The 22102-nt window shown below is 56.5% G+C and overlaps 2 protein-coding genes across 4 annotated transcripts in view; one reads left to right on the top strand and one right to left on the bottom strand.

The window, feature by feature from the left end:
• Nucleotides 1-9745, top strand: part of STX18 (syntaxin 18) — a 131231-nt gene extending 121486 nt beyond the window's left edge. For all 3 annotated transcript variants that reach the window (XM_036921126.2, XM_057502103.1, XM_036921128.2), the window contains 4 exons: nucleotides 4904-4962; nucleotides 6303-6372; nucleotides 8700-8780; nucleotides 9474-9745. In XM_036921126.2, the coding sequence (XP_036777021.2) occupies nucleotides 4904-4962; nucleotides 6303-6372; nucleotides 8700-8780; nucleotides 9474-9569 (306 nt within the window). In that variant the 3' untranslated portion in view covers nucleotides 9570-9745. The remainder of the gene's footprint in view (nucleotides 1-4903; nucleotides 4963-6302; nucleotides 6373-8699; nucleotides 8781-9473) is intronic.
• Nucleotides 9746-10413: 668 nt separating this feature from the next.
• NSG1 (neuronal vesicle trafficking associated 1) overlaps nucleotides 10414-22102 on the bottom strand; it is a 28736-nt gene continuing 17047 nt past the window's right edge. The window contains exons 4-5 of the mRNA XM_036921130.2: nucleotides 19066-19176; nucleotides 10414-12163 (exon numbers count right to left, since the gene is read on the bottom strand). Of these exons, the coding sequence (XP_036777025.2) occupies nucleotides 11963-12163; nucleotides 19066-19176 (312 nt within the window). The 3' untranslated portion in view covers nucleotides 10414-11962. The remainder of the gene's footprint in view (nucleotides 12164-19065; nucleotides 19177-22102) is intronic.

The following is a 22102-nucleotide window of genomic DNA, read 5'->3' on the forward strand; positions in this document are numbered from 1 at the left end:
ATTCATTATTCCACCCATAGGAGCAGCTGTTATGTGCTCCAGAATGGTTGCAGAGTATTATGATTTCCACAATAAATTTCCATTTATAACTCATGATACAGTTATATTAATGCCTTTGAGCTAATATAAGCAGATGTTTAATGGTCAGGCTGAGTGAACCAGACTTTTCTGATGTCACATAGAGAAAATACCTCCTTTTCTAAGCCCACATTCATTTTCCTTGCCTCAAGTGAGCCACCTGGCACTTATTGATGTATCCCTTAGGATAATTTTTAAAGACATGAATGTGACTTCTGTTCTTAAATTCGCATGAAAGGTGCTGTCCCTAGCTGCTGTCCCTCACGTGAGGCCCCAGAAGCACCAGGTGGCTGGCTAGCAGGGCTCTTGGTCTGTGGCCAAGCTCAACTCAGCCATTGAGGACACAAAAATTGTTGGTAGAATCTGAGCACTACATTGGTGAGAGCTGGGGTCCAGACTGGGGCTCAGGGGGCTCCAGGTTCTCAGGGACCGAGGTGAGGGTCACAGAGCCCCCGGTGGAGGTGTTCGGCCTAGATGAAGCAGCCCTGGCAGAGCCTAGCAAGGCCCGGGCAGCGGGCTCCTGAGCCAGGGGGCAGACCACCTCCAGGCCCAGCCCCTGGGGGCCCCAGCTCGCCGGGAGTGCGTAGTCTTCCGCTCCGTTAGCTCCTCTTGGCTCTGCAGTGCAGATGGCTTCTGGCTGCATTTTATACTCAGAGGCCTTTGAGGAGTGATTTTCTTCTTAAAACTATAGTAAAAAGGATTAGATTAGAAAAGAATTTCTGTAACTGTGTATTCAGGGTGGATTGTATCCTTTAAATCAGATTTTAAACCCTTTTGGGGGGCCCCATTTGAAAGTCTAACTGACTTAATGAATGAAATTCAGCTCAATAATATTGCCTAACCCACATGTAACAAATACCACGTGCCAAGTGCTGTTCTGAACACTTTGGCATTTGTTAATTTATGCCACCTATGTGGTAGGGACTATGGCTGGCCTGTTTTACAGAGGGTTCCCAAGTCCTAGACTCTTAAACACAGTGCCTACCACTGTGGTTGAGGGTCAGGGTGAGGTTGTGGGGCGTGGTCTGTGCCGAGGGAAAGCATTGTATTTTGGGGTGAGACCTACACAGTAGAGAGTGGAGTGGGCCACGGAGGGTGCCCAGAGCAACAGGCTGGCTGCTGGCTGCGTCTAGGTGCCCACGCTGCCCACCATCTAGGCCTCTCGTTACCCTTTGCAGGGACTCGCAGAGATAGATGAAGTATTTCTCAGACCACAGGCTTATTCCCCTGGGCCTATCAGTACCCCTGTCCTTGCTGCTGACTGTGGAGACCAGGCCTCATTCTGCACTGCATGTTGGAAGTCCCTGCCCGCATGGGGACCCCCAGCCGCTGCTGGCCTGCCAGTGAGCCCCATGGGCATTGTGTGTGCATTTCTCATGCCCAAGAGGGCAAAGGGCCAGGAGTCACAGCTGCCCTTAGAATCTGAAACCAGAGTGGTGGAAGGGGCCTTCATGACTTTGCATTTCCAGACAACTCTCAACTCCCAGAGATATTAAATATTAACATTTGGTGATGGCTTACTATGTGCCATGCACTTTGGTAAGCAACTTAAATACATTAGCACATCTTCGTCGTAACAACTCTGTTAATTACTATTATTATCCCCATTTTATTGACAAAAACAGAGGCACAGAGAAGTTAGGTTACCTGCCCAAGGGCACGCAGCGGAGGTGGTGAAGGAGCCATCCCTCTGCCCTGAGGTCAGGCAGGAAAGGGTAAGAATCATCACACGTGCTCACAAAGAGAAGCTGCAGGCCACCCAGAAGGCCAGTCACTGGTCCAGTGCCACCCGAGGAGTTCCCACGAGGGCACAGAATCGGGCTCCCAGAGGCCCCTGGCTTATCTGCTGCCTACCCTGCTGCCTGGCATCTGGCTGCCTCCTGCCTTACTCCCAGATGAGAGGTGAGGCATACAGGTCTGCCACTGAGAGCCCTGCAGAAACCATCCTGAAGCCTGGTGCAGTGAATGCTGCGGGCCGCCTGGCTGTCCCCGAACCTCCCAGGCCCCGCTGGTACCTGTACGTGGTAGCTTCGCACTTGGCTGTGTGCACAGGTTCTGTTGTTTCAGACCAAGGCTCATTGTAACTGCATCCCCCGAGTGGAGGGTGCTGTCTCTAAAGCTCCTGGCCTTTGGCAAACCTATTTTCTCATTTGACCTGTATCACCGCTTGATCTCGTGAGGTGTTTTTTCTATTGCCTCCTCCAGGGATTGGTTATTTCTTAGGCGGCATCAAGAACCCAGGAGCTGGAAGGAAATGAGGGCCGGAAGCTGATCCCGCTCCTGACCTGCTAACAGAAGTCCTTCAGACAGGGGCAGTTCCTGGGAGACCTCAAAGGCAATTCAGTGCAAGGTCACATGACCTCGAGTTAGGTAGCAAACAGCAGGCTTTGTTCCCGGGGACCATTCTGATAGCCACCTAAAGCCCTAGTTAATTTTGTTTAGGAACACTAAAAGCATAAAAGGACCATGCATTTAAAAGGGTAGCCATATTTTGTCATTAGAAAAATTCAAAGAAAATGAAACCAAAAAAAAAAAACAGAAAAACCTGAGTAGTACTTGAAAGAATTAGTCAAAATATATTAGCATCTACATGCTAAAGTAATTGTGTTTTTCCTTACTGGACTCTTAAGTAATTGTAGAATTGATAGTTAACAGAGCTGATAGGTTCAAACTTGAAAGTGAACTTTTTATCCTCTAAAATAGCCTTTTTGATGCATAAATGGAAGGGCCATCGCAGTACGGTGTCAGCAGCAGCGAGGCAGCCTGCCCTGGGGAAGGCAGCCCTGCAGGGGACTTCCCCAGCCCTCTACCCTGCTGGAAGCTTTGCCAACTCACCCATTTTCTAACCCAGTAGGTCTGGGGTGGGTGGAGGTTGGGGGCCAGGAACCGTTGCCCTGTTGAGTGTCAGACCCTGAGCTGGGTTTTGGGTCCAGGGGAGAAAGCCCCACCCCAGGAGGGAAGACAGGCCCCTGAACTAATGTGAGAAATGTGATGGAGGGGAGCTTCTTGAGAAGACAGAGGGGATGATGCAAAGTGACATCTGCCCTGGTCTGTCTCATCACCAAGAAGGTGCCTCTGCTGGGTTTTGAGGGACCAGTTGGAGTTCCCCAGCCAGGGCCTAAGTCATCATAGGCTGAGAGCTGCAGAGGTGAGGCGGGGTAACAGGAGATGCCCACACCCAGCGTCACAGAGGGCGCTGCCCCTCAGACCTGATCCGTAGGGTGAAGGGGCAGGGCTGCATGGAGCAGCGTGACACGGCTGGCATCCATCACTTTGACCAAGGAGAGCCAGAGATTATGAGGGCAGAGCTTAGACCACGGGGAAGGAACAAATACAGCAAGTGTGCCAGGGCCCCTGGCAGAAGGGAGGGAGGGCGCCAGCATAGAGCCACGCTGAGAAGCCTGGGGGGGGCCCTGGAGGCAGATGAGGACATTTCAGCAGGTCCTGCCCAGAGGAAGTGGCCCCGTCTCCAGTGAGTGGGGAGGAGCAGCACAAGGGGAGGAGGTGCCACAAAGGAAGCGGCAGGGCAGGTGCCCGGAGACCAGCGCCTCCCTCCCCAGAGGGGGTGCAAGACCGGGCAGGGGCAGGAGACCTGGACGGAGCCTGCATGGGGAGAGCCCAGCTCAGCCCAGGGCACCCTTGGAAGTTCCCGAACAGGATGATCCTGGGTCCTCTGCGTTTGCTTCACTGGTCATGTGCCGACCAGGTCCTAGTCGGATTGCAAGCCTCAGAGAGCAGGAGCTGGCTGCTCTGCTTCCCACACGGTGCTGGGCACAGAATGCCCCAGGAAGTATTTGTGGACACGACTGCAGCCTTAACAGATGTGGAAAAATACCATGTGTGGGGGCCTTTGAAAGTCAGGGTCAGTGCGATTCCCACCCTCAGGCAGCTCCTAGTGACACAGGGAGTTTGGGACATACACAGATTATTATAAGAAAATGGTCACTATGCTAAGAGATTGGGTTAGAAAAACGAGAAACAACTCAGAGCTCCAGGGCCCAGGACAGTGTCCTGGAGAAGGTGGCCTGGGGCTGGGTCTCTGGGACATGTTGGGAGGAGATAGAGGACACCCCTGGCTACCTGTGCAGTCCGGGAACGGAGCAGGCATGGGAAGACGGGTGGCTTGTGCGGGTGAGGCTGGGGATGTTCCCCACACTGGTAAAGCTTCAGGTGTGCCCTCCTGCTGGCCGGGACCCAGCTGGCAAGAATGGCTGGGAGAGCAGCTCTTTGCTCTGCAGACTTGACTCAGCTCCGAAGAGCTCCCAGTGTCAGGGTGGCGTCCTTACCCAGCCTCAGCCCTGAGGCCTGGTTGCCAGCCCGAGCGCTGGGAGAGCAGCTCTGGCTCCTGGGGCTCTGTACTATCGCGGCGGATTGGCCAGGGCATGGCTCTGAGGTCAGACCGCCCTGCTCTCGGCCAAGGTGCCCAACCTCACTGCCCTATTTAAAAATGAGGGTCCCAGAGGCAGAAAGCAAACCACGGGAGCCTGAGGGAGAGCAGGGCGGCAGGGTAACATGACGCCCGTGCCACCGCACTCTCATGGTGGGCGTCAGCGAAGGCAGGCTGGGAGTCAGGTGAGTGGGACGCAGCAGTCAAGCCGCAGGCAGCCCTGCTCTGTGGGTTTCATTCTCTGCCCGGGGCAGGGATGCGTTCACGCCGGTGCCCACAGTCTCACAGCAGCGTCAGCCCACCATGCTGGGGGGAGGGACGGCAGTGATCAAAGATGGCTGTACGGACGCCTGGCTGGACACTGCCTTTGGCTGTGTGGCTTTGGAGACTGAGTTCAGAGTTATGTATGTCATCTTTCATGTGTTTGTTTCCTCACAGTTTGAACAAGAAAATCAGCGCCTAATTGGGGAAATGAACAACCTGTTTGATGAAGTCAGGTATGTTATGCAGTTCCTTTTTGAGCTCATGGCCTGGTTCACAACTTCCCCAGGAACTAGGACCTTTACTGACTTTGTTGCCCAGTTATCTGTGGCCTGGGGCCAGATGAAGCCCCCTGAGCCATGTGGGGGTGTCAGGGAAGCTGCACCAATTCACTGCCTCCCCCCGACTGGTGAGAGGTGGCCCCTGCAGGCTGCTAAGGAGCTCCCAGGCGCTGCTGCTCCGAGACGGTCAGTTAGTGACCGCAGGTCACCCCACAGAAAACTAATAGCTCCATCTGGGGGCTTTTACGGTGACTCGATTCTAAGATGAACTGGGGGACCTGCAGAGAGCGGCTGACAAAGGGAAAGGTCTTCCTGCCAATGGCCCGCCAGGGTCTCGCTGTTCCCTCACCAAAGGGGCCATTGACTCTGCATAAGCTGGGCTGCTTGTGGAAGCGCTCTGGGGCTTGGTTTCCTGGGAGCGTCGGGAGCATTCTAGAAAGAAGGCTGGCACTGGGCAGAGTGCCGGGAGCCTTGGTGTCCTGTGGGCGCTTCCCTAAAGCAAATGAATCCCTGTACCCACATCCACCAGCCCTGAAGACCGAGTGTGGGCCTCCCTCTGGCAGCCGCCAGGGGTTCTGCGGCCTTCTGCCCTCAGGGGGTGCCTCCTAGTCCTTCCTGATTCTTAGTATCACTGTCCCCGCCCGTGTCCACCTCGCTTTTTCTCCCACGCCTGGAAGCTCTCTCTTCCTGCCAAGTCTCCTGGCCTTTCCCCACTTGGTCTGGGAGGAGCCGTGGCCCCGCACAGCAGGACCATCTCTGCTTCCTCCTGGGCTGAGCTCGGCTGCTGCACGGCCCCTGGCCACCTCTCTTGCTGCTGTGCTGAACTGCACGTTCAAGCAGAATCAGACTTTCCTTCCAGCTGGGACTGGGTTTGAGTGGGAAATACACTTTCCTTACCCTCCTGAGCAATGATAGTGATGGCTGTCAGCATATTCTGAGGTGTTCTTGTTTCTGTGGGTACGAGGCTATGCACAGGCCTCACCATCAGAGGCCACTTTGCCTTCTGTGACTGTGGCGCCGCTGTGTGCTCCTGCCTGTCATGCAGAGCGGAAGGCAGGCGGACACCGAGGGTCCGCTTTCCCGGTTGCGACCTCCAACGGCACGGTAGGCCCCGAGCTGGGCGACGCTGACACAGACCCGGTGCAACCACTTCCCTCTGCCTTTCTGCTCTTCCCAAGCCTGACACGGTGTCCCCTCTCTGTCCCTTAGAAGAAATGATCTCTCTAGAAATGTGTGACATTCCTGTTAAGATTACCAAGTACTAATAGTTAATATATTAATTTTTTTTTATGAAGGCAAATTGAAGGGAAAGTGGTTGAAATTTCCAGACTCCAAGAGATATTCACAGAGAAGGTTTTACAACAGGTAAGGAGAAAAGAGTTAAGTTTGAGCTTAAAAGAGGGCCATACTGAGAACTCAGGACATTTCCTTGGAAGCTGCATGATCTCTGCAGCCGTGTGCCCAGTGCCGTGGCTGCCGGCCGGGCAGAGCTCCCAGCGCTCCTTGGGTGAGCACCTCCCGTGTGCCTGGCCAGGCCGGGACCGAGTGGCCGCCCTGCATGGTGGGGTGCATGGAGGAGGGCGTCAGGTGCATCTGGGTTCTCAGTGACCCCTGCAGGCTTGTTTTAAGGCTCAGAGGTAACCCAAGGGGAACAACCGGCACAATGCCTGACGGGACGTGGCTTTTCAATTAACAGTGTTACTAGAGCTCAGCCTCGGCGCTCCGATGCCAGCTCAGATGGTGTCCTCACAGGAAACGTGATTGTTCCTTTAAGGGTTTTCATGGTATTTCTACCTTCCTACAGTTCTGAAAGTCTTTCAGCCAGTACCTGGCACGAGTGTTACAGACTTGACACATTCGCCCTTTTGTTTTCAGCATCCACAGACTGTGGAGGGTTTGAAAAGACAGAATCATTTATCTCCACTGTCCTAAACTTGGCTAGTTGGCTTAAAATACTCAATCCACAAAGCTCCCTGACTTGTCCCCTCACTGTCGGGAGCCCTCAGGCTCAAACAGTTTGGAAGTTCGGGTTTGGAAGCACGTTGAAGGAACTGTTCAGGCACGTGCATGCCAAGCCTCGCTGAGAAGCCTGAGGGCCATCAGTTCAGCCACCCGACACACAACAGCGGAGCCCCAGGCTCCCGCTCGGAGCAGCTCAGCACGGGAACCAGTTCAGAGGCCAGGGGGCGGGGGTCAGTCTGGCTCTTAACGGGGCCTCCCATCACGCATCACATGACCTGGCCTCCTTCCCTTGTGCACAGTGGGGCCGATGTCACTGTCAGAGCTGGTGAATAGCAAGTGCCTGACACACTCCAGGCTCCTGGTGGGCTCTCAGTATGTGGGGACTGTCACTTCTAGGTGTGGCTGTGACACACCTGGGTTGTGTACTGTTTCACTAGCACAGTGCAGCCACTGGCAAAGGAGACTACTGCGTGCAAGGCAATGCCATGAGGTTCTGGCTGGCCGAGGAGCGGTAACATTCACCTTCTCCAGCCAATCGCTTATGCTCCTGCGCTCATCCTGGATACTGAGGAGTGCTGATTGCTGCTGACAACTGAGTCTTGGTTAGGAGGTTCGTTCTCAGTTGGGAAGCAGCTATTCCAGTTCTGGACATGTGCCCAAGTAGATGAAAAACCAGTGCCCACACCACTGCCCTGCCTCACTTCCCCAGCGCACCACCTGGGGAGGGGTGCACAGGACACAGCTGGAGCAGTGCCTGGCTTCCCGGGCGTTTCCGAGACCTGAGAAAAGTTGGGTCTATCCTGCTGTTTTCATCCATGTGCCAAGTTGTTCGCATTGACTTACTTCATGGGAGCACAGCCAGTGTCAGTGAGCTCCCAGGGCGAGTCTCCAAAACATGATCACATAGCCAAGCCAGTCCCCGGCCCCAACCTTAGACTGTGTGACATCCTGGCTGGGAATCAGATGGCTAAAGGTTGCCTTTCTCTCTGCAGTACTCTTTCAGGTTTCTCTCAAAGCCCCCTCTGGGCTGCACTGCCCTCCCCGCCCCACATCAGCCCGCCTAGGAGGGAGCCCCCCACTCCTAGACCAGTCTGCATTGTTCATTGCCTGGAGTGGTGGGTGCTTATTAGCTAGATGTTCCATGTACAAGACCAGGATCCCATCTTTAAGTCTTCCATGTATTTGGACTAAACACTTTTTGTAAATATCTTGCACTCCGTTTTGATTTTTAAATTTTAGATTTTTTTTTCTTTTAGAGATGTGGTGATAAAATGCAGAGCACTTTTTTGAAGCTAGTGTATGTGTTTTAAAGCACATGCATTTTGAAGCTAGCTTCTCTGGACTTTATAAATAACTGAGAGGCTGGAGGGAAAGCCCCTGGCATGCAGTGGCTGCTCTGTAACCAGTGGCCCCCAGTGTTTGGCCCTTATTGCTGGCAAGTGGCTCAGGAGAGGCAGTGGCTGCAGGTGGGAGGGGCATCGGCCCTGGGGTCCAGTCTTAGTCCTGCCACTTGGTTGCTGTATGACTTTGGGCAAGTTGTTCGACTTCTGAGCCTTACGTTTCCCTTTTATAAAATAGTGCTGCCTGCCTCTCAGGGTGCTCTGAGGGCTCATGGGTTCATACGTGTGCAGCCTCTGGCCCTTAGTTAGGTGGCAGCCCCTGGTTTACCGTGACACACACTCGGGGAAGGAGGGGGTGGCTGTGTTCATCTGCACTCTTTTCCTCCGCAGGAAGCTGACATCGATAGCATTCACCAGTTAGTTGTGGGAACAACTGAGAATATCAAGGAGGGCAATGAAGACATCAGAGAGGTGGGTACTGCCCGGGCCCCAGTCTCATACAGTGAGGCACTGGCTTCGGCAGCGGCATTCACCTCACTGGGGGGCTGCCCGGGTGCCTTGCCGGGTGGAGCCCACGTCCAGCTGTGCACTGGATGGTCGCACTCCGTCCCTGCCAAGCCCTTGGCCCCACTGTTACTGAGCAGTGACTCACTGCCTCTGAAGGAGCAATATGGGGTGAGTGGGGTCGCCATCAGCAAGGGGCGGCCCAGCCCCAGAATCCAGGGCTGGCACCGCTGGAAAAGTTGGTCGGGCCCCTCCCGAGGGCCGGAGCCCTGGTCGCTGTTCACGGAGGCCACTACAGTTGACTCTGCGGAGTGGACTTCCCTTCACCATGGTCCTCGGGTTTGGGTGGACATGGGACCATTCCTGGGTCACCTCTGCCATTGCCTGGCTGGGCCCCAAGCCAGCAGGTGTGGTTTAACCCTAGACAGATGCGAGCCTCCCGGGGTGGTTCCGGGGGAATGGTGCCCCACCTCAAGTAAGGGCTGACCGGTGAGGGAAACACAACCCTCTTGTGGTGAATTCTAAACCCGCTTTCTGGTTTGGCTTAATAATTAAGTCATCTATTCAAGGTAAGCTTAGGATTCAGCAGTACAGTCACGGCCAGCGAGGGGGGTGTGCAGACCCTGTGTGACACATGCACCCGTGCTCCCCCAACCCCAGGCCATTAAGAACAACGCCGGCTTCCGAGTGTGGGTCCTCTTCTTCCTGGTGATGTGCTCCTTCTCCTTGCTGTTCCTCGACTGGTATGACAGCTAGGCTGCCCACCTCTCCTGGCAAGCGTGGGCTCTAGCACCGGAACACGGCTGCCACTGGATTTTACCGCGGAGCCATGGGGTGGGGGGACTGACATATGTACTCTCACAAAAGGGGCACCCAGACCTGTGGTTTTAAGCCCAATTAGTATCTAAAAAATAAAACACAAATGGAAGGTGGTCTGTGTAACAGTCCTGAGGCAGATGGCTGAGATGGGAGGGGCTGCATGTGAACTGGGAGCTGCCCAGGGGGTCAGAGCCGGGCACCGACCTTCCATCCTGGCGGCTTCGACGCGTGCTGCCTATTGATAACTTCTCACAACAAATGATCATTTCTTTGTTTCCCATGGCTTCTTGTCTGCCTGAGCTGACTGATACTATCAGAGTCACTGTATTGTAGAAAAGAAAACTCACCTTCGCCCTTTTAATCTAACAAATGCAATTATAGCCACTTCACATTGGCCAGTGGGTCCAAGTATAGCAATTCAGTGGATGCCTGCCTGCTTCCTGTTGGGGGAGCAGTGTGGGGATGGACTCTGGGGTCATCAGCAAGGGGCCACCCAGCCTGCTTCTCCCAGAACCCTTTCCTGGTGGGTGGGCAGGGGGCCCCAGGAATTTTTGTTCAGAGGGGAAATGGGTTGCTACTGCTCTTGGGCCTCTGCTGCTGACCCTGTGGGATGTGCAGGCAGGAACGCCTACTCGTCACTGGAAGCACGAGACTTCTGCGGCCCTGTCTGTGCAGAAAGCATCCTGGTGTCCGCGGGCCCCACCAGGGCACGGGTTGCCGATGGCTCTGCACTGCTCCTTGCACAATGCAGGTGCTCTACAGACAGTCCACTGGGCAGCCACAGGGATCCTTGTGTTCTTTATTTGCAGAGTGAAAATGTCAAAAGTTACATGTGAATGAGTTTACAGTCAATAAAGTACATGTCTACCAGAAAATACAGGTTGGGTGCCTAGGCACTGTGTTTCCACGGGCTTGAGTTGGTTTCTGTATTTACCTGCAGGGCAGTTTGGCACGCAGTTATTGCTCGGTTGCGTCCCAGCCTCCGAACAGCCATGTGACACACACCCACTGTCTGATGTCAAGGTTTCCAAACACTCTTTATAATAAAATATAGCTTGTCTTGGAAGCACATTTCAGGAAACAATAATGGAGTTGGCCATGACCATGCTTGTTTGCAGCAGATCGTACATTATTTGTCATTTTTTTTTGATCTACTGAAAACCAGTGAAACTTGACAAGTCCACCAGAAACAGCACATTGAAGGAACATGGAAGAAAATGTCTGAATGTTTTTCTATTTAATTGTCTTACACACTTAGTTTATCTAACTGGCAATTTTTTTGAACACACTTTAATGTCAAGATTCAGGTTGAAACAATTTTCTTACAAGACTGTGAATTGAAATGTCATGATCAGATCGGCAGGTGCCATGCCAGCCCCCTCCCAGCCTTGCCTGCCTGCTGCTTACATCAGATGAGGTCTTTGCACAATATCAAAACTAAAGTAGCCCTGGCTTACCAGCAGTCACACCTTCACTTGTCCCGCCCAGTGAATGTTTTAAAAACTAACTTGCCAATAGGGCTGTCAGTGCCAACTTTTTCATAATAGGAGTGAATAAAAGGGCCAGTGGGGTTTCTTTTCTATGCAACACATCACAGAGCAGTCGACTACCTACAGGGAGACGGAGTTCTGCAGCCTGTGGCCCAGGGTCTGCCTTTCCCAGAGTCCCCTCACCTCACATGCTTTTACAGTCTTAGGTGCACTAGAGCAACACCTGGCCTTCTCTACCTGGTGCCCTGCACACCAAGGTGCCAAGGCCGGGGAACCATGTGTCCTGTAGCACTTAGTGCTTCAGCATGAGCATGGGGAAGGAGAAGGCACCTCTGCCTGCTGCCAGCACTCACTCCAGTGCATCTTGGCCATCAGCACTGTTGCCGTCTGATGGGAGGAGGGAGCAAATGGGAGGTGGGGCTTGCTCTTAGCAAAGCAGGGTTCACTCTAGGTATGGCTGTGGAATAAGGCTCGTAACAGCAAGGTGGTCTAAAAAAATCAATTCCACAAAATGCATTATTTGAAGTCCAACCCCCTTGCATAGCCAGTGTGAATTTATTCTTTGACAGCATCCAGTAAATCCCAGTAAGCAGCTAAATCAAGATTCCTTAACATGACAAGTGGCATCACAGCTCTTTAAGCAATGCTGAGATGCACTGGGCTTTATGCCCATGGGTGGTCTGCAGCAAGTTTTATTTGCAAAGCAGTATTAGCCAACAGAAGCAAGTTGCACCATAAATGAGTAACCTCTAAATTATCAGTAATTAGATTTAATGAAATGTCCCTCAGAGTCCCTTTGTTACCTTCAAGTGATACATTGTAAGGACCTTGCCCATCTCACTAGGCTGCTTTCTCAGCGGCTTCCGTCTCCTGCTCTGACAGCTTCTCTTCCGACAGCACTGACATCCACGGCGATATGGAGCGCGTGATGCTCTGCTTGGCCAGGTTGTAGTGGTTGATGACCGTATAAAACTTCTCCCGGGCATTGGAGTCTTGCTCTGCATAGTAGCTCTCCAAGCCTTCTGGAATGCACTGGGTGTTCTGAAAGACAAGGGACTGTTGGCATGGGTGAATGGATGGAGGAGGGGGGCCAGAGCATCTCCAGCTGACACCCAACCGTATCTGTAGAGCACCTCCCCTGGACTTGGACTGAGGAGCAAGAGTGGGCATGGGTCCTGCCCAGGGCCAGCCCCGTGACCACATGACCCTGTAACTCAGAACAGGACACACATCTGTAGCAAGGCCACGATGGAGTGGCCCTTGGACTCTAAGGACATGAGGCCTGCCTGCTTCACTAATGATCTCACACTAGTTCTCATTATTTTAAAGCTACCAGAAAACTGAAGCTTTTGACATGTCCATCAAAACAGCATATTCAGTGAAGGAAGGGAAGTCAGAAAGGTTCCCATGAGCTAGGTCTTAGTAGGCCTCAGCCAGGTGGGGGGAAGGACAGCACAGAGGCAAAGTAGACAGGCCCTGGCCTGCGGGAATGCAAGTCCACAAGGAGCAGAGAGAGGGGAGCAGCAAGGTGGAAACCAGGAGAGCAAGCAGGCGCCCGAGGGTCAGGTCCTGCACAAGCTGCAGGGTTCTGTTGGGAGCTGAGTGTGACCATGCGGTCCAGACAGCAGCCGCAAGTCACCACGGCCCCCAGGTGGGCACACTGAGTAGGGGGCCCTATCTAAGGCAGCTGTCCACTAAGGAAGAGGCTCTGTCACTGTTACCAAAAACGAAACCCTGGGAAGCATGCGGGATGGGGAGATCAGGCCATTGCTCTCAACAGCTTGTCAAGAGTCTAGGACTCCACAAGGTTAAGATCCTGCACGCGAGGCTGCCTTCCCTAAGCACCCCCACCACAGCTGATGGTGAGCACACACCATCTATGCACATCCCTCACCAAGCCCACAAGGAAAGTGGGGTTGTAGACTGTCTTCACCCCTTCTCCCAGACTTAAGTGGGCACCCAACTAAAGACTACAATTCCCAGCCCTCCTTGCAGCCAGGTGAGCCCAGGAGACTAACTACAGCCAATAGGAGGTGAGTGGATATAACAGGAGCAGATTCTAGATGTGCTCTTAAAGGATACTGCTTATCCTCCACTGTTCTCATGGCTGCTCAGCTGGGGGTGACCACAGAGGGCAACACCCTGAGGCTGGCAGGGCACCATGAGACAGAATCCCAGCTCCGGGATGACCTCACAGAGCCCCACTGCCTTCCAGCTGCGGCTTTACTGTGTGAGAGAGAAACTGCCCATCTCGTGGAAGCCACAGCCGAGGCCCCACACGATCAAACACCACGGTCTCCCACCAGACAGTGAGACTACAGTTAAGATGGGTCCCAGCCCCGGCCACCTTCACAGTCACCAGGAAGCTTGAAACCCCGGGTCCTCAGCCCCACCCAAGGGTCTCAGCATACCTGTGCTGTGGCCATCTGTTTATAAACATCCACAGGTGTTGCTGAGTTCAGCGTCCTAGCCATGGCCACCCTGCTGGCAAGTGCACAGCCGGGATATGGAGTCTGAGCACCCCAACCAACTCCTGGGGCACCACAAGGAACCCAGCCGCTCAAGGCGTTCGTCTACCTCTCCTGAGCAAGCAGTGTGGCAAACAGGACAGGAGTTGTGATGGCAGCATCTCTGCTAGGGTGGCTGCTGCACCGGGGACGTGGCACCAGGAGACAGCATGCCAGCCCAGGAAGCGCTGGGGACCCTCTGGGAGCCTCGGCCTTGCCCAAACCTGGGCTGCCCTCGGTCTCTGGAAGCTAAAGGCAGGTTGGCTCTGCCTCGTTTGCTGGGAGATTCCCTCCTCTGACCTCCTGCACCAACCAGCTGCCAAATGCCTTCTGTCTACCTTCTCTCACCATGAGGTGGGTCCCATTGGTCCTGTTTCAGAGGCAGGGCAGGTGAGACCCAGAGTGGTGAGGTTACCCTGCAGTCACAGCAGGGAGTGTAAGACCCAAGCCCCAGCCTGGGCCTCCTGGGCAGAGGTGCTGCCTGAGAGTCTGCCGGCAGGTGACCCGCTGGGCTCGGAACAGCGGGAAACGTGGGCCCTGAGCTCCACCCTGGGGGCCGTGGGGTGGAACCATTCTTTTCCCCGACTGCTGGCAGCCTGAAACCCAGCCTGGCACAGGAGGCCTAGGCCACAGACCTCGGCTCCCCTGCCCTGGCACTCGCTGCATTCCGGCCCCAGCCTTCAGGACCCTCTGGGGCCACGCCGCTCCCCCTACAGGACTCAGGGGGCTGGGAGGCCTGCCCAGCGGGAGCCCGTGACCAGAACCGGGTGAACGCCACGGCCCGAGACATCCCCTTTGGCACCAGGCCACAGCGTCACCCTCTGGACCTGGAGGCCTCCACACCTGAGGTGGCCTGGCTGCCGCCTGTGCTCAGGAGCAGGGACACAGGGCTGAGCACAAGATTTACATAGAGAAAGGATGACGTCTTGGTCACAGCAAAGCTCCCACCACAGATTCAGAGGCTTGTTCTGTCTCTGAGTGAGGAAGCTCCCGCTCCCCACCTCCCAGGGTACCAACCATGTGTCCGCAAAAGGCACCAGCGTGAGGCTAACAGCAGTGGCCGGGCAGGCTCTCCCTCAGGTGGGCTGCCTGCCATGAGGGGCCAGTCCTGGGCCAAGGCCAGAACCCCATGGGGCGCACGCCACACCTTGCTCGCCCCTTGCCCCAAGCCATGGCCTCAGGGAACCCGAACTCAGCTGCTCAAAAACTAGGAGGTGGCAGGTCTGGCTCTTGGCAGAGGGAGGATGGTGCCTGCTTATCATGGCTGATGATGGCTGTGCTGGTGTCGTCTCCACCTCAGGCCTGGCCCCCGAGCTACTGTCTCATGAGTGCTGGTCTGGGAGGACGGTGAGTGGGGGGAGAAGGGACAGTTTGGGGGCCCGGGGGTGCTGCGTGAGCACTGGGGCCTCGGAGAGGCTTATAAACAAGTGATCCTGGTGGCAAGTCCCCGCCCCTCAGGTCCCCAGGCAGGGCCTGTGTCCCTGTTCGGGTTCTGCAGCTGCTGTCTCTCCCCAGAGATGTGTGACTCACTGCCACCGGGCTGAAGATGGGAAATAATAAACGCATGCTTCCCCTCAGCCAGACACCACCCTGCCCCTGGAGAGGCGTCTCCTCACCAGCACACCGGACCCTGGAATGTAAAGATCAGAAGCAGCTGCCAGTCTCCGGGAAACACAAAGGGCTCTTTCTGGGGAGGGACTACAGGGGACAGCCACCGCCTGCACCCGGCACGCCCTCGTCCGGCGTCTCGGGGACACACTGGCAGGGCCTCGGGAGCTCCCGCTGCTCTGAGCTTTAGGGGCTGCAGAGTCACGCTTCCTGAGTTGCTGTGACATCTAAAGTCAGTGGATGGCAGCTCAGGAAAGAAGCCAGGATGTGTCCAGTGTCACACAGAGGACAAAGATAAGGCTGGAAGGGGCACTGCCAAAGTGACACCCTCGTCTCATCAGCGTCTCGTCCCCAGCACACCGGGGCCCTGGGAAGCAGCGAGCCTGCAGAGGCCAACAGCCCTTCCACCCGGGCAGGCCGGCACGCAGGTGGCCACCCTCCTCCCCAGCCTGCCCCTCACTCTATCCCCCCCACCTGCCTGAGGGCCCCGCAAGGCCTTCTGAGGCGGCCAACACCTGCTGAGTGAGCTGCTTGGCTCCAGTCTGGGCCAGGGAGGGACATGCTGGCGCCTGCAAAGGAACACTGCAAGGAGAGCATGCCAGGGAGGCCACAGGGGGACCCAGGGAGCAGCAGGTGCAGCCCAGGCAGGGCTCCAGGAAGCTCTGGCCTGGCCCCTGCACGGCCAGGACAGGACACAGAGCTGCATATCGTCTGTCCTTGTGCTCGCAGAGGTCACAGAACCTCTGTGCCAGAAAACGACAATGGTAACAGGACCAGTGAGGTAATGAGGAGACGTGCTCCTGACAGCCCCAGTCCTGGTCGGCGCTGTGAAGGGCCTTCCACACTCAGCCCGTGTGACAGAGAGCACATTTGTGCACTGACGTAGTCCCCAAGGAAACCCAGATATAAGAACATTGTGGGGTTTGGGGCAATCTAATCTCAAGTTTAAAACCCTGATCCTCCTATGTAACTTCACAGTTTAAAAAAAAGCCAAAACCTGGCATCCTTCCCAGCCCATGCCTGCCAGGAATCCCCTGGTGATGCTCCTTCACTTGGGGCCACCCGGAAGTGCTGAGGGACGCTCACCACAGCCCCGGGCACAGGCACCTGCCTTGGGTCCCCGCCCCTCCCGGCGCGCCACAACCTCTGTGACACCTGTGCCCACCAGCCCTTCCCATGGCTCCCTCTGCCTGGGGGCTCAGCGAGGCCCAGAGCAGGTCCCCACCCCTGCTGGCCACATAGACTCCTCCTCATTGAGATCCCAGCCCAGAGGAGCCCCACCACCCGTCCGGAAGAGGCGGCCCTAGGTGCTCACAGTCACCCTGTGTTCCTTCTCTGCCTGACACTTCACAGTGTGGCCAGATTGTCTGGACATCTGTCTGCTTGTTCAGCCCTTGTCTCCTCCACTAGAATGTAAGCCCCAAGGGCAGGGACATGGCTCACTCTGTCCAGCGCTGCATGCCCAGCATCTAGCCAGAGGCACTTAACAGGTGCTGAGTGAGTGTACGAATGAAGCGCAGACTGTGACCCTGGCCACGGCAGGCACCTCTGTACTCCGTTCTCCTGTTGATAAATGGGGATCTCATAGTATCTATCCCCTAGGGTTTCCGGGAGCACCCTTAGCAAAAAGTCCTTGTAAAGGGTTGGGGTCTGCGTGTGGTAACAGCACAGACATGCAGAAAGTTGGGGACCTCAGGGCCCACTCACACCTCCCCTCCCCGCTGCAGCTTTAATTTAGCCCAGGGCGGTCAAATCCAAACCAGCAGCTCTCAGGCCCCCTAACTATGTTCTCCAGGAAGACCCCCCCACCCCTACCCTGTTAGCTGCCAATGGAAAATGCCAATGTCCCAAGAGGCACAGCTCTAGAACACTTTATGAGCAGACCCAGGTCCCCAAGGCTGTCGGGATCACCTGTAGAGCCTTTCTGACATACAGATAACCTGCCCTCTCCTGGCCTCCACCGGGAGTCAGAACCAGGGCCGCATCTCCCTACCTGGGCCAGGACACCTGCAGAACTTGGCCTCCAGGATTTCAGCCTGCCCCTCCATGCAGGGAGTGTCCCCATCCCGGAGCCCACGGGCCGGGAAGGAAAGCCAGGATCTCCTAGGGGGGCCGTCGGCCTCTGTGTGGAAGCCGCCTCTCCAGGCAGGGACTTCCTGCGCACCGCGGCTCCCAGCGGGGCCCTCCTGCGTCCACACTGCTCGTCCGTAATGTCTCAGCCCTCGGAGTCCCCCAGATCTGGACCAGGCCCTCCCTCCTGTCCCTCAGCCACCTCCCAGACTCACTCAGTCTTCCAGGCTGACCTCACATGGGCCCCCGTCTCCGTGCTTGGCCCCCCCACCAGCCCAGGCCCTCGTTTCCACACCGGGAGCCCGCAGCAGCCTCCTGGGTCGCCTCCCCAAACCTCCAGCCTCCCCGGACCGCCAAGTGCCCAGCTGAGCCCAGCCCTTCCCACTCCCCCAGGGGCCTCTGCCTGGCATTCACGCGCTGCGCGGACTGGTCACAGCCGGTTCCTCGGCTGCTGCCTCCGGGGCGCGCAGGCAGAGCGCACGCGGGCTGGCCCCCACCGTGTCCTGCACCACCACCCTGTCACCTGTGCGCGCGGCCCCCCCCGCAGCCCGCCTAGCTCGGCCCCGCGGCCTCCAGCCCTGTGGGTAGGCCGCCTTTAAACCACGGGGTCTCCGGAGCCTCCTAGCAGACCCACACTCCTCTGGCCCCGGGCCCAGGTGCAGCTGGCCCAGAGCGGGGGCCGCCCTCTGCCTGGATGTGCTTCCCCAGCCCTGCACCGCCGCAACCGCAGGGCCTCCTCCGCACGCTGCTCCCGCGCGGCTGCCCTTCTGGAAACCACAGCCCCCATCCCTGCTTTGCTTTTGCTTCTCGGCACATAATGACGTGGAATGTCGGCGCTTCTCAGACGGCGACCTTGGCCTGACTGCGCCTGGCTGGGTCCCAGCGCCCAGAACTGCAGCGGCAGCCGGCACGTGGCAGGCACGGAACAGCCTTGTGGGTGAAAAAGATGAGATGTCGGAAGCCTTAAGGACAGAGCGACGAGGGAGGCGGCGGCGGCCCGGCTAGGCAGCGTGGACTCTCGCCCGCCTGCTGCCCCGGGCCCGGGCCGTGTCCCTCCCTGGCAAAGCCAGCCGGCGATGGCTGGCAAACCACACGTGCTCAGCACCAGGCCCACGGGGCTGCTTTCATTTCAGCGGCGCCAGATCCTGGGAGGGGTGGCGTTTTCCCGGCTCACCGGCCCAGGGGCTGAGCATGTGAGAAGCGGGAGGGAGTTCGGGCCAGGAGCCTTCCTCCCGCACCGCCTTCTCCCCACACCCCCTGCCCCCTTTACTTCTCTTTATTCAATCCTATTGTCCTGTGTGTAGGCTTACGTGCCGCTTGCGGGCTTCTGGGACAGGCACTCCATCAGCAAAGCAAGCAGCCAGGGGTGCCACGGGAGCAGGCAGCTGAGGGGCACGCTCAGGAGGGCACCCCCGAGCCCTGCTCCCAGGCCCTGCGGCCCCAGGCACGCCCTCCCGCTCTCTAGGCCTCAGCGTCCCCCTGCGTGCCCTCCCCCCTTCATATGGCGGTGGTCCCCCCTTGCTATTGGTCCCACAGTCGCCCTGAGCCAGGCTGCCTGCTGTGCTCAGTTCCCAGGAGCTTCCTCCCTACAGGGGGCACCGTGCCACGGAACCTTCCGCAAGGACCCCTCTGCCAGCCTGGGCTGTGGAGTCCAGGGCGCCTGCTGCTCTGGGCCTGTCCCCCCGGCCACTGCGCTTTTTCACCCAGGAGGAAAAAGTGCAGAGGCGTCCTGGGGTGGTGGGTGGGGCAGAGCTTTACCTTAAGCACGAAGCCATCGGGGCAGGCACGGTCGTACTTGTACACCTTGTAGACAACCAGGAAGACGACACAGGTGAGGAAGGCCAGGGCAAAGAGGACCAGCACAGAGACCTGCGGGCAGAGGCAAGATGTCAGTTGGCTGGGAAGACCCGTGAGCAGGGCCACCAGCCAGGAGTGCACAGCCGAGCCCCGGGAGGAGCACAGACACACACAGCCCAGGAGGCCTCTGGGGACGCGAGGTCAGCAGCATCCCCGCTCACTGGGCAACTTCCTGTACTCATTTTATTTCAACACACCCATTGGTGACCTTTACTGTTAATTAGCTCTTTTTTAGTATTCCAGGCCTGCGTAGAGCTCAGGTATGGATGTGATCTAGCCTCGTGGACACTTGGGCACATGACTGAGCTGTGGCTGTGGGCTGCCATTCTGACTGCCCCTAGTCACTGAGGCAACACCATCGGCTGCCAGCTAATGAGCTGCTCCACAGATGCCCCCTGAGTCCTGGACACCAGCCCTGCCCTTGGGCTGCGAGCAGTTTCAAAGGAAAGACAGAACCTCCTGAGCCCCCATCACCTCCGCCCTGGACAGTGTCCTCATGCTCCCTAGAGGGCGGCCTCCAGCACCAGGATTCGGCCTTAGCCGCTGTAGGCCGAGCTCCTGGCATGTGCCAGCCAGCACACAGCAGGCACTCAGCTAACACTGCCAATGAATGCACGACAGAAGGGAAGGCGTGATGGTGGGAGATCCTGCCCCAGCTGGAGGACATGGGACACGGGGGACAAAATGACACTGGATCTGAGCCTCGAAGACGCTCCCACGGCTGCCGGGCACTGCCTGGCAGAGGTAAGAGCAGCTCCTAAGGCCAAGCAGCCATGCACGGCCCCTCAGGCTCAGATCGGGGAGGCACAGGCCTTGCCCCCGACAGGTGGCTCCCCACTCGGGTGAGCAGAGGGGCTGTGGGTGCCAACCCAGGCACTGGGGTCCAAGTTTCACCTGCAGCTCTACAGCTCACCTGCTGGGTGGCCCTGAAAGCCCCCGAACCTTTCTGAGCCACAGTCCCCTCACCTGTGACATGAGACCAGGGTTCCCCACCTCCCAGTTGCTGTGAGGCTGGTACGTGCCCATAAAGAATCCTAATAACCACTGCACTGGGTGCCCACCCTGTCACTGTGCCCTGCCCCCACTGCCCGGGCTCCTAATCTCCAGGTGCAGAACTCTCCCAAGCCTGAGGCTGGGGACATTGGCCAGGCCATGTCAGCAGGGTGGCTAGGAACTGAAGGACATGACCTGCACTGGGGCTGGCCCCACCCACGAGGCCCTGTCACCTCGCTCCAGGCCAGCCCACCACACCCCCTGCTCCCCTTCTCCCTGCAAGGCCACCCTGGCCACCTGCCATGCCCCTCCAGCCACGAGTCCCCATCTCTAAACCCCACCACTCCCAGCTCACACCCACTACAGCCTGGATGACACCCATCCCTCCCGCTCTGTGTACTGGCCCAGGAAATGGCCCCTGAGACCCCCAGGCAGGCAAGAAGTCTCAGCATCACTTCGGATGAGGCCCGTCATGTCCCCATCAATGTCTCCATCCCTCCACCCCCTTCGTCCTCCCTGTGACCCCTCACCTGGACTGTCAGGGCCGTCACCCTCTCTCCTGGCCAGAGAAACTCCACTCTGGACAACCTCGGCCCAGAGCACCTCTGAGTTCCTGTGGTGGCTGCAGCACACAGTGAGGACGCAGCCCCCTGGCCCTGGGCCGTCCAGGGAGACGGCAGAGGTACCTGGGTCTGGAGCTGGGTGACAAAGGCAGTCAAACCCACCAGGAAGGGGACGCGGCAGCCCCGGGAGCAGCCAGAGCATGTGCAGGGATTCCTGAGAAGAGCAGCAGCCCTGCGGTTCAGCCCCTGCTGCCAGGGTTTCGGGGAGGCAGTCAGCAGCTCTGGGCCCAGGCTCCTGCCTGCAGACGGCAGGGAGAGGACCCAGCTCCCAGGGCCGCTGGGATGCCTGAGGACTCAATGCAGTCCTGCTGAGGACAGCTCCAGGACATGGTGGGCACTGGGCATAAACTGTGTGCCCTTGTCACTGCAGCTGTCACCACTATCATTCCCTCGCTCACCAGGTTGCACAGTTGGGAGATGCAGGGCTGGACTCTCAACCTAGGCCACACAGTCTTCCCCGTGCCCACTGCCTCCTAACCGAGCTTTCTTCCCCACACTCACCCCAGCTGCTGCCCCCCCTGCCCCAAATCTGTCCTGCCTGGGACCCAGCCACCTGCTGACAGCCACTGGGGGTGGGAGGGCAGCTTCAGGGGCTCTCTCCACAGTCTAGAGCAGCACCCAGGGTGGTCCATGGAGTGAGTTGTGTTCAGTATACCTGGCCTCCTTCATAAGCCTTTGTACTTTACCTCTGGCATTTGAAAACATCATTCCAAGAAGAGGTTATGGCATGCAACAGATTCAGAAACCTTGTTAGAATATGAGCTCCCTGACAAAACACTAGCAAACTGAATTCAACAATACATTAAAAAGATCATATACCATGATCAACTGGGATTCATTCCAGGGATGCAAGAATGGTTTGACATCCACAACTCAGTCAATGTGATACACATTAACAAAATGAATGATAAAAATCCTATGATCATCTCAATAGATGCAGAAAAAGCATTTGATAAGATTCAACATCCATTTATAAAAACTCTCAACACAGTATGTATAGAAGGAATAAACCTCAACATAATGAAGGTCATGTATGACAAACCCAAAGCTAACATCATACTTAATTGTGAAAAGCTAAAGGCTTTTCCTCAAAAGTCAGGAACAAGAAAAGTATGCCCACTGTTGCCACTTTGATTCAACACAGTATTGAAGTCCTAGCCAAAGCAATTAGGCAAGAAAAAGAAATAAAAGACATCAGATCAGAAAGGAAGAACTAAGACTTGTCATTATTTACAGATGACATGATAATGTATAGGACATAATACTAAAGACTCCACCAAAGAACTGTTAGAACTAATCAACAAATTCAGTACAGTTGCAAG

The sequence above is a fragment of the Manis pentadactyla genome, chromosome 5, assembly GCF_030020395.1.
Source record: "Manis pentadactyla isolate mManPen7 chromosome 5, mManPen7.hap1, whole genome shotgun sequence".
Taxonomy (NCBI): domain Eukaryota; kingdom Metazoa; phylum Chordata; class Mammalia; order Pholidota; family Manidae; genus Manis; species Manis pentadactyla.